This window comes from Macrobrachium nipponense, chromosome 2, assembly GCF_015104395.2.
Source record: "Macrobrachium nipponense isolate FS-2020 chromosome 2, ASM1510439v2, whole genome shotgun sequence".
NCBI lineage: Eukaryota > Metazoa > Arthropoda > Malacostraca > Decapoda > Palaemonidae > Macrobrachium > Macrobrachium nipponense.
The window spans coordinates 58,678,458-58,693,718 of record NC_087201.1 but is presented as its reverse complement, the minus strand read 5'-3'; the positions used below and the strand labels follow the sequence as shown (position 1 = coordinate 58,693,718).

At 37.4% G+C, this 15,261-nt stretch overlaps 1 protein-coding gene across 2 annotated transcripts in view; it reads right to left on the bottom strand.

The window, feature by feature from the left end:
* LOC135220618 (putative RNA-binding protein Luc7-like 1) overlaps positions 1-3,762 on the bottom strand; it is a 57,856-nt gene extending 54,094 nt beyond the window's left edge. The window contains exon 1 of one of the 2 annotated variants that reach the window (XM_064257927.1): positions 3,608-3,762. In XM_064257927.1, the coding sequence (XP_064113997.1) occupies positions 3,608-3,668 (61 nt within the window). In that variant the 5' untranslated portion in view covers positions 3,669-3,762. The remainder of the gene's footprint in view (positions 1-3,607) is intronic. The other variant, XM_064257928.1, reaches the window with a different exon arrangement.
* Between the last annotated feature and the right edge of the window lie 11,499 nt (positions 3,763-15,261).

Sequence of the window (15,261 nt, the reverse complement as noted above, 5' to 3'; positions counted from 1 at the left end):
CTAGCATTTTTTATTGATTTAAGTAGATTTAAGTCTATATTAATATTTTGGTTCTTCAGTGCTAGGAATGACAAATGGAAACATCGTTGCTAATTTAGTGGAACTTGACACGTACCGATGCCTTTACAAATTGTTTCCATGAATTCTAACTGCAATAGTAATGCAATAATGATAAAACTGCTCTAATATTAATGTACAGTGATACCTTGAGATACGAAAGGCTCAACTTACGAAAAACTCAAGATACGAAAGCCAATACGAAAAATTTAATGGCTCTACATACAAAAAGTTTTCAAGATACGAAAGGTTTCTGTAAAGTCCGAGATTCGCCCGAACCACCGATAACAATTTTGAAACTCGCGCGCCGCCAACTTAGTAGACTCGCCACCATCCTCCTGCTCTCCCATTGGTTCCTGATGCTAGTTGCAACCATGAGATCCTTCTCTCCTATTGGCCAGCGTCCCTCCCATCATGCATCTATGTACGTGGTGGCGTGCCTCGGCCACTCGGTACCAGCATAGTTATAGTACGCACGCGGTATTCGTTTCGGGATCGTCAACTGTTTCTGAATCTACTAGTCATAGAGTTGACATTGTGATGGTGTTTGTGTCATGTGTATTTAAAAAAAAAAAATTTCTCATATCTTTTCACAGAAAATGGAAAAAGAAGAGCACCTCTTGAGTGACAACATATATGATATGATTGACCAAGATCTCTCTCGTGGGATAAGTGACCAAGATCTCTCACATGGGATAAGTGATCAAGGTCTCTCTCATGGGATAACTGGAAACTTTGCAAGGTTGGTAGAATCTCCACTCCCTGCTGAACAGAGGGTGTTGACCAATCATTTACAACGTGCATACCAGTATAATCAAGGCACTTCAGTTTACGTTGAAGGTCAGCAGCCGAACATTCAGTACCCAAATCAGTTGCAGAGAGAGCATTTGGTTGAACAGGGTTTTGATGGACACCAGGGCCAACAGTCATGAGGTGCAACAATTAGTAGATAATTATCAAGACAGGCAACCGTTAATGAACACTACGCGTTTATAGAAAAAAAAGACACCCCGAAAAGGCTCACACAGGTCGTATGCTTGCACAGTTCGATGACGTTTGTCCGAGTCGTTTCGGAAACATTGTGAAAAGTAGGCAGAAGCAATCTTCCTTGGATCGTTATTTTTTAAAGAGGCCTTTAGCATTAGCAAGAGTAAGCAAAAAGGAAGAACCAAGTGATAAAAAACAGAAAGTTGAAAGTGGTGATGAAGTTGAAATTCTGTAAGTAAAAAGTTATAAATCAAAAAAAGAAAAAGAAAACGGCAGAAATTAAGGATATTCTAGCCACTTTTTATAAAGTGCAATCGTTTGTCCTCCTCCTCCTCTGCCGCCACTTTCGGAGATAGCCTCACTCGAAAGGTAAGCTTCCACATTTAACATACAGTATTTCTTGTATGCCATGTACACTAATACATTTTATTTACAGGTTATTTTGCATTTCGTTATAAATTTAGGTATTGAATGGTCCAAATTGTAGTATTATTTCATTGTTTATAGGTCAATTTAGCTTTATTATGAAATTTACAGGGGTGTTTTTAGAGGGCTTGGAACGGATTAGCCATTTTACATGTAAAATGTGGTCCAAGATACGAAAACCTCATGATACGAAGGGCGCCTAGGAAGGGATTAATTTCGCATCTCAAGGTACTACTGTATATATTACAAATAAATACACTAAATTCACTTAATTCATAGATACTCTAAATTCACTTATTTCCAGTCTTGTGTAAGTTGTATCCCCAGTGTGGAGAGTAAACACACATACCAAATGGCAACAGCTCTTCCTGGGTATTGAGTAAACTTATGTTTTCAGTCTTCTTACTTCTGCTAATTAGGTATGTCCTGTTCCTATTCTCCCTGGTTTTAAATTTTTTTATAATTTGTATATGTACTATTGATGCTTCAACGTGCCTTTTAGTAAAATGCAACGAAAGCATCTGTCGTGAATCGTTTGCATAATAAACTTGTAGGAACAATACTGCCTTATCCCTTTGTCTTCAAGTTTGTATCCTGAGCGGGGAGTCACACTAATTGATTTATATATATACATTTACATATATATATAATTGATTTATATATATATATTTACATAGTGATATATATTTACATATATTATGTATATATAATCATGAAAGTTAGGAACATGATAAATCCATAAAGATATAAGCCACGGGGGAAAATAAACAACGGAGTATCCACGGGTTCTTTCGAATTTCAAACGTCCTTTACATACGTGTACACACACACACACACACTATATATATATATATAATTATATATATATATAGATAAATAATTACAGGACATACATACCATTACAAAACCCACACACACAAACATATACGAACATATACCTAATAATATATAAATATATATATATCTAAGACTTTCCCATTTTTATCTCACTTATGTTGTCTAAACCAGTATTAACATTTTGTCATTATTTTTCAAGGGGGCCACATATTCACGTGGCCGTGACGGCGCAGGCCATGTGCCTGGCCACTTGGCCGTTTTTGGTCCATATGAAATGAAAAGGCCCGGATTTGAATCACCCATGAAATCATTAATATAGGGAAGTTATCATTTTGACCAGTATAATTCATTAAGGGTTAATTCATTCCCCACCCAAAAAACCCGGTTTCCCACTGGGGGTCCTCCAAGATTGGAAAGGTTAACCAAATAGGGTAAAAATACTGTTCCTCCTCAAAAAAAAAGACCAACTTTAGATAAAGCACTAAGTAATTAAGTAATTCATCAGAAAAAAATATCAAAATTAACAGTGGCGGAACTACTGTATAGAATTACCAAAATATATTATACGAAGACCTCGCATGCTTATTTTAGTTGTTACCTATATGGCATTTTCACCCATGATGTTGATGAAACTCCATCTTTTGAATGGCATGCTTAAAGATGTAATTGTTTTGTTGTTTCACCAATTGAATAGAGTGAAAAAGGGTGATGATCTTGGGTAAAATGGACTTAAAGCGGTTGCTTACCCTAAGCTATGCGTAAAAAATTATACAACTTGGTGGTTGTAGGTACCTAGGTAGGTATGGCTAAATTCTAGGTAGTACCTAGCCTAGCCTATAACTAGGCTAGGTAGTTCGCCACAGCTTTTGATAAGTACCTAGTTCGAAGTAGACAGCCTATGAGCTGCCTACGTATCTTAAGTTGGTTATTATCTAGTGCTGAATGTAGGCCTAGTCTAAGGGAACACGAAATAAAGGTATAGTAGGCTAGTGGTAGAAAAACTACAAACCCGACACCACACGCTAGGCTAACATACCCTATCAGCTCCTCTCTCTCCACTAGGTAACTCGAGATACCAAAAAAATGAATTAGGACTACACATAAAAGTGGGTATGAGACGTAGGCAGAAGAATATAATACAGTCCTCGGGGTGTTGGCTTTAAAAATGCAAAGCATCCATTGCCTAATCGTCGATCGCCGTAGGCTGTGAGGGTGAAGCTGTTTCCTACCGTAGGCTATCATTTAGTATTCGCCTGCGAAAAAATCACGAAACAAACACAATACTTATCAAGATCCTCACCATTTCTGGCCGTTCCCATCAATTGGTCCAACATAGCACGCATTTGGTCATGCGCCGACATGATGACAAAATTTGGGAGCAGCAACCTGACAACGATATGGTAAACGCCAGTCAGCTATTGTCGATCTCCATGTAATGCTTCTTAAATGCCTAACAAGATGTTCCTAAGGACTCCGAGCAATTCCACTTTATGGAGTGATGTTAGATTTCATTACTATTATTTCTCCCAAGTGACCTATTGAAAATGTCATTATTTTAAAGGAAGGTAAATGAAATTTAACATATTCTGTAGTTGACAAATAGCTGTAGTAATTCAGCGATTAACCTTTGCAAGGGTGGTAGTCATGAAAGAAAAACACAGTTTCTGGTGAACAATAGGAACAAAACTAAAAATGTCCATACTTTCAATTCATCATCTTACAGTCATTCTAATTAACGTTATTTTTAAAGAGGCGTATAAATAAATTAATGAGAAGTAATACCAAATTATTTTTTCAGATTCTAGACCGTAGACACCACAGGTAATGTCGTGGCTTCGATCGCCGTCCATAAATACGTCAGTGTACTTTTCTTGAAACCAAACTATCTTTTTTCTTTCTGTGTTTCTTTCCTTTAGCATACTTGGATAAATTTTCAGCTCCTATTTATTGCAAATGGTCAGTCAGTGATGTTAATTATTTCAAAATTTTGGGACGATTAAATACTCTAGTAGCACCTTGCAATTTGTGTAGTCTGTCAAGGTCTCTCAAGTACTCAGTCGGTTAAAAGTACTAGCGTTGTTCAGAGCCATTGTGTAACAGGTCATTCAGCAAATTTACATTTTTCATTACCTGAAGGAGCTATCCCACTCCCATGAAAACACCATGTGAAAGCCAAAGATGCAGCCATGGAAGCTGCCAGCATATTTAATACATAGGTAGTGTATTACATGGACAGTTCCCGGTAACAAGCAGACAAACTTCTGACCCTTTGAACGAGCCTGTTAGTTCCAGAACAGTGCAGCGCCTTCATTTTTTATTGAATAAAACGTGGATATATAATTTTTCAATAAGACCTTTTTGCATTATATATATATATAATATATATATATATATATATATATATATATATATATATATATATATGTGTGTGTGTGTGTGTGTGTGTGTGTGTGTGTAGAAGCCACGAAGGAAAGATACAACGGAGTGCGCCACGAGATCTTTCGACTCGAGGTCTTTAATATACTTTGCATTCCTTAGTTGTTCATGAAATTCGGCATTGGCAGTCTGGGATTCATACGACCTACTACAATTAGTTATCAAATCCACAGTCGTAATACTCAAAAAATGATTTTAAAAAAATTGTTTAAACACTTCATATTTTCAGAGTTCCTGATATCAAATTGAAGCTTGTTTTACAGTCTTGTAACTGCAAAATTTGAAGGCTCTAAAACCAACTTTAGAAGAGCATCGTGGCTCAAGTAACTTGAAACCTTTTGTACCTAGTTTTGTGTTGACTCCATTCGTTTAATGTGCTATGTACTGAAAACCTTCTCTCGGTAGCTTGAGCCATTAAACGTTTCAAACCATTCTCGCGTTGACTGGGTACACTACTCGAACAACGTTGGGGTAATCCAATCCCGAGGTGCAACACCCACCATTAATCTTGGGGCTTTATATATTTTGCATTTCTTGGTTTCATCGGCAATATTTTCAAGATGATGACCAGTAACCCTTACATTATTGATGATCAAGCAACACTGCTGAATCTCGGACTTTGTCAACAATCAGAAATGGATTACTATAGTAATTACATTCACCTGAATATCACCAAGTCTCCTTGAGTTATTACCCCCATCCCCATCCACAAACCATGCAGTCTGACATAAACAAAGTAGGACTTCACTCCACCAATTCCCTGTGGTTCCTGTCGCCTCAATGTTTCATAAGATTATTCTAATTTGTACCTACTACACAGTATTTTCCGTCCCCCATATAGTCTTCCGAATGCTCAATGATGTCATCGGCGGTTCCAATTTAGAGTAAATCATCTTGAAACTACTACTATCCTTCTAAAAAATGGTTATCTGGATGCAATAGTGCTTACAGTGTAATTCCTGTCTCATGAATGATCCGACCTTCATTTGTCGTCCTTGATATTTAGGTAGTAATCTCTACAGTTACAAAAGGGGAATGATGCCAGGGTACATGACATTTAACCCCGCATACAGGCTTGCCGCATTTTCATGAGTTTCCTGATCGGATGATGAGACTGGGGAGCGCCTCAACATGCTGAGACTGAGAGCATGATATAGCAGGCCAGATGGGTTATCCCAGGGTGCACCCCCCTATCCTTCTAATGGTGGTCAAACGGCTCTCCTGGATTACACCGCCCAGGCCCTGGTGGCTATCAAGCATCTTTACCATTATGTTGCCAGGGGGACAAGAATAGTATGCCCGATATTATGTCCTTGGAATGGATGCTGTCATTGTTACATCTTGAAAACTGTGACTCATGTTTCCAAAGGGATGCCATCTGCTTACATGAAAGGGCAGAATACCAGCACTGCATGAGGGAACAGCAGTGGCACGCAACTTCCAGTAAGGACTAAGGAGCACAAGATCTTGACAGCAACGTGCACAACCGCCACCTCCTCTTATCGCCATCCTTTACGTGGAAACTATAATTGAACATGAAGCAGGAGATCATTCATCTTCCAACTACCATCATCAGAGCCTGCTCTCTGCCAGGAGAGCTGTCTCATCAGTCAATCAAGTTATAAGTCCTGAAACTTTGCAAGCAGAGTACAGTACTAGTGTAATGTCAGGGGCAATATGAGAACTATTGACAACTTGTATATAATTTACCCAACGCCATGTGAAAACTCATTCATGAGACAGAAATTCTAGTAAAAGCTCAACAACATCCAGACCCGTTTTTTTAATGAAGTTTTAAAAAAAGGGTCTTTTAGATATTTCCATTATCAAGGTTATCTTAAGCTTACTAGCTGGGCTTCTTGTTTCTTAACTAGTTTGTGCTGAATTAAGTTTATTAATTCCATGTTCCTGGAATTATCATAGAATAGAATATGTGATTTTGGCATAAAGCCAAGCACTGGGACCCATAGAGTCATTCAGCGGTATAGTGATAATGAATAGAAAGGGAAATGTAAATAATGAGTTCAATGGGAATGATATAAATAATGAGTTTGAAATAGATACCCTGATGATCAATGTTTAAAACGGTCAAAATGAAATTAAGAGTTACCATTTATGATAAAAAATACAGATAAAGATTTAAAAAATTAATAATTATATCTAGATAAAATTACTAGACATTTTTATAAAATCCACAAGCCTTTAAAAATCTCATAACAGGGCCAACATCGATGTTGTCTCCTAAAATTTCAGATATAGTTTTACCATCTAAATGGTACATCCGCCTCTCATTTACATACCTGTTGCAGTGAACCAGAATGTGCTCAGCTGTCAAAGGGCTATCACAGTGAACACACACTGGAGCACTACCACATCAAGAAGAAACTGTGTCATTCGGAAGTGACCAATTGTCAACCTTGTTAAAATAACTTCAGTCCTCCTGTCTATTTGATAGGATAATTGCCAAATTCCTACTTGAGGTTTAATTGTTTTTAACTTCTTATTATGAGCAAGAAGGGGAGATGACCATCGCTTCTGCCACTTTCTTAGTATATAGTTACGAATATAGATTTTCATATCAAAATTGGGGACTCTATTTGTATCAATTTCTCTTTGGGAACAGGCACTCTTTGCTTCTCGGTCTGCTTCTTCATTACTTGGGATCCCAACATGACCAGGAATCCAACAAAAACGTACTGTTTTACGCCTACAAGAAATGAGAAACAGCCACGCTTGAGCCTTTTGTACTAAAGGATGGGAAGAATTATAACTATTAAGGCTTTTCAGAGCACTTTTACAGTCTGAGTATATGACACATGACTTCTTATTTGAATGATATGCTATATCTAGGGCTTTTACAATAGCAGATAGTTCAACTGTATATACTGAAACAGCTGGAGAGGTAGCTTTGCAACATTACAAAAATTATCAGTTACCACAGCTAAACCTACTCCCTCGCTTGACTTTGAGCCATCTGTATAAATTTTAAAGTTATTATGAACTTCATCATGTTCTAAAAACAGTGACTTTATTTCTTCATTGGGGGTGTCCTTTTTTACTATATTTTTCTTGCACAGTTCAGCTTTTGGTATGAACCAAGGTGGAATTTTGGAAGGGGCCAATTCATAAACATTCTGAGTCAGTAGAGAATTTTCATTTACAGATGCATTTAGCCGGTTCTGGAATGGAACAGAAGATCTTGGCTTGAATTTGCTAGCATCAAGTTGATTAATAACCTTATTTGATGGATTGCTAGCATTACTTTTTATCCTCATCAAGTATCGGAGGCCTAATTCTTCACGTCGTAAATCAAGTGGAAATTGGTGCGTATCCACATTAAGACTCTCGACGGGGGATGTTGGAAAAGCCCCAGAGCAAATACGTAAACCCATATTTTGGACTACATCAAGTTCGTGGAGTTTACTTTTGCAAGCTGATGAATAAATATGGCATCCGTAATCCAACTTTGATTTACATAATGCATCATATAGTTGTAGCAAAGTTTTCTTAGCTGCACCCCAGTTAAAGCCACAGACCACTTTCAGAAGATTGAGAGATTTCTTTACTTTGCACTTTAAATTTTCAATATGCTTACTGCTTAGACCATGTGAGTTTGGAATAAAAAATAATTCCTAAGAACTTAACATCATCTGCATATGGTAGAACAGACCCATCAAGTTTCAAATTTGGTACAACAACTTGACGTCTTGTAGAGAACCTAAAACCATTTTGTCTTGCCCATCGAGAGATAGAGTCGATGGATTTTTGTAAATACTTGCAAGCCGATTCAGTATCATATGCAATGCAATAAATAGCTAGATCATCAACAAAAAGTGAGGCCCGTACAGGATTTGAAATTTCATTGATGACGCTGTCAGTGGCAACAGCAAAACAAGTTACACTCAGCACACTCCACTGTGGGGCACCTACCTCTAGTTTGAATGGGGAAGTTCCCATTCTTACTCTTACAAACCGGTCTGTTAAAAAGGAGTTAATGAACCTAATCATATTTCCTTGTATGCCTAATTTATGCAGCTGCTTAACAATTCCGTGACGCCATGTTGTATCATACGCTTTTTCTAAGTCAAAGAATACACCAATTATCTGACTGGTTTACAAAGCCCTGTTGAATTTGATTAGAAAGTCTAAGCAGAGGGTCAAGGGTAGATCTGTTCTTGCAAAAGCCAAACTGGAGTGGAAAAAGTAGTTTGTGTGTTTCTAAGTGCCAGACTAAACGAGAGTTGATCATTTCCCATCAGCTTGCATACACAGCTAGTAAGAGCTATGGGCCTGTAACTTGTTGTCTGATAAGGGCTTTTATTTGGTTTTTGAATTGGAATTACTATTGCAATTTTCCATCCTCTTGGTAAGATTCCAGTATCCCAAATTTTATTAATAATCTTCAAGAGGTATGATTTTGCTTCCTCGGGTAACTGTCGAAGCATTACATACAGGATAGTATCCTCACCAGGAGAAGTATCATCCATTGAAGAAATGGCATCTTGTAGCTCATGCAGAGAATTTAGCATTATAACCTTCAAGATTACCACCAGATAAATCTAAAGGACCCTGGGTTTTCCTAATCCTCTGGAAGTCAGTTGAATAATTACTTGCACTTGAAATGTGGGAAAAGTGCTGACCTACGTATTCAGCTACATCTTTGGGACTTGTTATCAGTGAATCTCCAACCTTTAAAGAGTGTGTTTTAGGAGGAGAAAATTTCCCTGCAAGCTTTCTTAATTTCTTCCAAACTACTCTGGATGGAGTTTTTGAATTAATTCCATTTATGTAGTATATCCACGTATTTCTTTTTGCACTACGAAAATATCGACGCTGTTTGACCATAGCTCGTTGATATATTATCTTAGCAGTAGATGTGCCACTTGACTTATATTTTCTATAGCATCTTCTTGTAATTTTTCTGAGAACAGCACATTTCTTATCCCACCAAGGGACAGCAGGTCTTCGTAGTTTTCCACTTGTTCTTGGTATAGCAGCCTCTGCACTTGTTAATACTGTATTTGAAAAATAGTCGTATGCTTCTAAGTGGCATTTAAAAGATTCATAAGACTTGTCTAATCTTATACCCGTCTTATATTTTACCCAGTCTGCTTCCATTACCCTCCATTTTGGTGGTGCTTCTGTAAGAAAATTTCTGACCAACTTCAAATAGATAGGAAAGTGATCACTACCATGCAGATATTCGTCAACAGACCAGTTAAAATCCAAAGTTATGTCTGATGAACATATACTCAAATCAATAGCTGAATACGAATTAAAATGTATGTTATGGTAAGTCATCGTACCATCATTAAGAACCACAATATTATTAATAACTTCCTCTATCAATTTTCCCCCATTATCTATAGTCACCTCCCCACAGTGGATTGTGTGCACTAAAATTTCCTAGAAGCATGAATGGTGCCGGTAATTGATTTAACAATGACTGAATGTCAGCCACTGAGAAAGCAGATCTAGAAGGAAGGTAAATGAAACAGACAGTAATTTGCTGGTCTAAAATTATGTTTAGTGTAAGTGCCTGTAAATTTGTAGTAAGGGGTACTTGAGAGTATTCCAAAGATTTATTCACAATAATAGCAGCTCCCGACGTGCACGGTCACCGGCAGGAGGGACCGAGGAGAAAATCTCATAGTTAACCCCAGGATTAAAAAACTCTGGACCTAATTTGGTTTCTTGCAGACATGCTATACCAGGATTTCTCTCTCTCAACAAGAATTTTAGCTCTTCTGCACGTGTACGCAGTCCTTTACAATTCCATTGCAGGATATCAAAAGATGCCATTATGAAGAGAGATTTTTAGTTGGCTGACCAAATGAAAAATATGAAGCTCTTGAAAGAGAGGGCTTACCTGATGGTGATTTGGTCATGCTATTCTTTCTTGGTGGTCTATTCAGCCTCTCAGAGGAGGAAGACTTTTCTGATGGCATAATTTTACATTTGCCTTTCCTTACTTGGGCAGGTGACAAAGATGTGGAATGGGTACGGGATCTTTTATTACCTGTATTTCACATTCCATATTTGCATGGTGTACCTCTGCCACATGAGGTACTAAGGTCTGCAATCTTTCTTGTGGAAGGTTCCCTAAATCTGGGAGTGAGATTGCCTGGGATGCCTCTAGAGATGAGGTTAGGGAGGCTTCTGAAGAAGCCTGAAAGACCCCTAAAGAGGGGGTTTGAGAAGCTCCCACAGAGGAAGCCTCTGGAGCTTGAACAATTTCAAGCTCTGAAAAAAGAAGTTGTTTTGTTCGAGGGATGGTGCTCCTTTCCTTAGGCTGAGGAGCTAGATTGCTCATAGAAGGACGAGATTCTTTCTTTAGTGGTGGTTGTTTGCTGAGAGAACTAGAATTTTTATATTTCTATTTCACCACATCACTATATTTAGTTGTCCTAGCTAAGAGTTTCTTTGCATAGCCTACATTTATGTGCTCTGCATGGGATTTAAGCAAAGCTTCCTGTCAGTCCTTATACGATTCACAATTTCTATCTCTGGGACTATGTTCCTTCTTGCAGTTAATACAATTTAACTGTCTTGAACACTTGCCATGCTCTGGGAGACAGCATGTGCCACAGAGCTTAGGTCTTATACATACCGGATATGGGTAACCATAACCAAAGCAGTTGAAACATTGGAGTGGTCGGGATTTAAAGGGACGTATATTAATTATTTCCTTTTCCACTTCAATGGAATTTGGCAAGTCTTCATCACAAAATGTAAAAATAATCATAGACAACCTAGGTACTTTAAAAACTTCCCAAACATTGGGAGGTCACATATCGAGGATTTCCTCCTCTGAAAATTCATATAAGTCCTGGTGGAAGATGACACCTTTAGCATAGCTAAAATTGTAGCGAGGCTTTACTTCTTTGATAATGCCTTCTGGGGTAATCCTCCAGTTGGATATTATGGCTGCCTGTTCCACTGATTCTGCATGCACCAAAAAGCTGTTTTGACCAAAGCGTGTAATTTTGGAATTAATAATGCCTCCTATTTGACACTGCAAGTATCTCCTGAACAGTATTATGTTAACCCGCTTTTCTTTAACTGATGCTACCAGCCATTTTGCGGGCTTGGGGTTTTTTTCTACCGATGTTTTATTGTTTTGTTATCTGTGTTTTTGGGGTAATATACCTTTAGGTTAGAAGGGGGCCTTTTTATTAAAGCACATGAGATATCCTTCCTAGATTCCCTATAGTATTCAGAGTAGGCAACCCAAGCCTCTTTATAATCTGAAAAAACATTATCCAAACCTGCCAGGAGTCTAGTGTCTGCCAATTTAATTCCTATTTTCTTAATAGCTCCATATTTGCAAAATTCCTTTTATTATTTCAAACCTCATATCTAATGGAAGAGACTCAATGAATAAAGTAGATTTATCTTCCCCAGTCTCAATACTTGGGAAAATATATGGTTCCCGAGTTACCACCAATTTTTCTGTATTTTCAGCAGATGCCTCATGTCTCAAAAGTCGATCCAAGTTCACCAATATTTGGGGGATTTTCAGTTTCCAAGATTGGTGCAGAGGTCTTCATCTGTGCCAAAACAGTATCATCAGAGGGCCCAGGGGTACTCGAATCTTTATTCCTACAACTCATAAAGATCGAACAGAAAAAAAAAAAAAAAAAAAAAAAAAAAAAAAAAAACCTGAAAACCTTAAAAAGATATCATCAGCCTTTCATGGAGTTTATTCCTCCACTAATGGCACAAGTGAGAAACTGACTCCCAAATGTCCACGTCCCTACCCTACCCCACAGGGGATGGCACAACATTATTAGAGTGGCCCCAAGTGTAAGCCAGACCCGCTTAATAGGACTAAGAGTATTACAAGAAAACAATTATCCCCACCCTAATCACATTATGGGCAAACTGGATAGAATGCTGAGAGTCCTAAACCCAGAACCAGACCGCCCTGGAATCCATGGTCTAGTCCTACAGGTCCAAACATTATCGGGCAGTTGATGGTCCCACTATTTAGCTGCGGATATAAACCCATTCCCAGCTATGATATCTTTCCCCATTTGTCAGGTCCAACAAATTTTACAAAAAGTGGAAAGTTCCACAAAATTTATTCCAAATATACATATATAACAATATAGGACTCTGGCTTGAATCCGGGAACTAATTCCTGGGGTTCAAGAGCCCCCTCACCACATCAAGGTGGTCCCATATCGAGGGGGCTGGAATTATTGTTATTCCAACTGCCGTTATTGTATTGCTTTGTATTACCATAAGTGAACCAAAGAGCATTTTTGTGTATGCCTTATTAAGGCTTCTGGATATATATCTCATGTCACAAGCTGTGCTAAATGGATCTGTGTAGCACTGTTTAGAAGTAACGTAAGGAAATCCCTTAGATAATTATGAGTACTTTGCATGTACTGTTTCTTTGCGTAATGATATAACACGACTTGTGACTAGTCTTCTTGTGTGCAGGACTGTAACATGCATTCCTCCATTTTTCATTTCCTAACAACAACTGCAGTTGCAGTGATTGATAATAGACTTCTTGTTCTCGTTAGCCATTCCACAGCAGTGTTAAATGTAAATGTACCGTCTCGATGTGTCTGTGTGCTGTAGTGATTCACTCCTAATCATGTTCTCTTGAATTAAGTTCTATAAATTATCTCATGGACACACTTTTATTGTTGGAATTGGAATAAAAAGTTTAGGCCCAAGGCCAGTTGCTGAGACCTATGAGGTTCTTCAGTGGTGGAAAGGAAATTGAGAGTAAGGAGTTTTTAAGTGCAACAGGAGGAAACTTTGCAGTGCACTATGAAACAATTGTTAGGTAGGGACAGAAAGGTGGAAGATACAGATAATGAACTAGTAGTTACAGAAATAAGAATGAAAGGGGACTCCAGCTAGGGGGCAGGAGGACACTGCAAATTACCAGAAGTAATGGCTACAGTGCACCAAGCAAGATGCACTGATAGCACTACCCATATAAAAGTATTCTGTCTGGAAGCAATGTTCAGTCAGTGTCTGGGTAATATTGTCAAACATTTATTATTGTAATATTTTACATTAGAAAATAACTGGATATGTTACTTGGGCCCTTATTGACTTCAACCTCCCATAGCTGTTTTACTTTCTGTTCAATGAAGTCCTCATATACTTGCACTATAGCTCTTTCTTGTTTTGCTCCCTATTCTTCCTGTTTTGCTATAGTCTACTCGTGTTTTATAACTACATTAACTATTTTTCTTTGCTTTCCTCTATCTTTTACTATTTATTTAATAATTTGAATGAGTAACCAAGGCTCCCTGGTTTGTTATTAACCCTCTTACGCCGAAGCAGTAAATAAAAAATTGTCTCCCGTGTGCCGGAGGTGTTTCAGAGTGAGCGCGGAAGCGGAAAAAATATTTTTTTCAAAAAATCACAGCGCGCTTAGTTTTCAAGATTAAGAGATCATTTCATTTTTGGCTCCTTTTTTTGCCATTGGCTGAAGTTTAGTATGCAACCATCAGAAATGAAAAAAATTATCATTATCATATATAAATAATGCGATATATGATAGCGCAAAAACGAAATTTCATATATAATTGTATTCAAATAGCGCTGTGCGCAAAACGGTTAAAGGTAACAAGTTACTTTTATTTCGTTGTAATTTACACTAAATTGTGATCATTTTGGTATATAACACATTGTAAAACGATAAAAGCAACACAGAGAAAATGTAACGCGCGGACGTAAACAAATATTTTTTTCAAAAATCACCATAAATCTAAATATTGTCCTAGAGACTTCCAATTTCTTTAAAAATGAAGACAAATGATTGAATATTACTATACTGTAAGAGTATTAGCTTACAATTGCAGTTTTCGACCATATCTGACGAGTTAAGTTGACCGAATGTCGAATTTTTTATATATATAATTTTTATATGCAATTATTTCGGAAATAAGAAAAGCTACAACCTTCAAATATTTTTCGTTTTATTCTACATGAAATTGCGCACATTTTCATATATAAAACTCTATGAAATGCCTAATATGAAACGGGGCAAATATTAGGAGAAGGGGACGTACGCATTTCGGAGATTTGTGGCGGAGAATCCGCGCGCAGAGGGAAGGAAAGATTTTTTTTAAAATTCACCATAAATCTAAATATTTTGCTAGAGACTTCGAATTTGTTTCAAGATGAAGATAAATGACTGAATATTACTAGACTGTAAGAGTTTTAGCTTACAATTGCGTTTTTCGACCATTTCGGTAGAGTCAAAGTTGACCAAATGTGGTTTTTTTTTCTATTTATCGTGATTTATATGCAAATATTTCAAAACTTATAAAAGCAACAACCTTCAATTATTTTTTGTTGTATTCTACATGAAATTGCACACATTTTCATATATAAAACTTTATGTAACGGCTAATTTAAAATGGTGCAAACATTACCACAATCGCACGTATGATTTTTTTCGGAATAGTTACCGCGCGGACGTAAAGAAAATGTTATTTTTTTCATAAATTCACCATAAATCGAAATATTGTGCTAGAGACT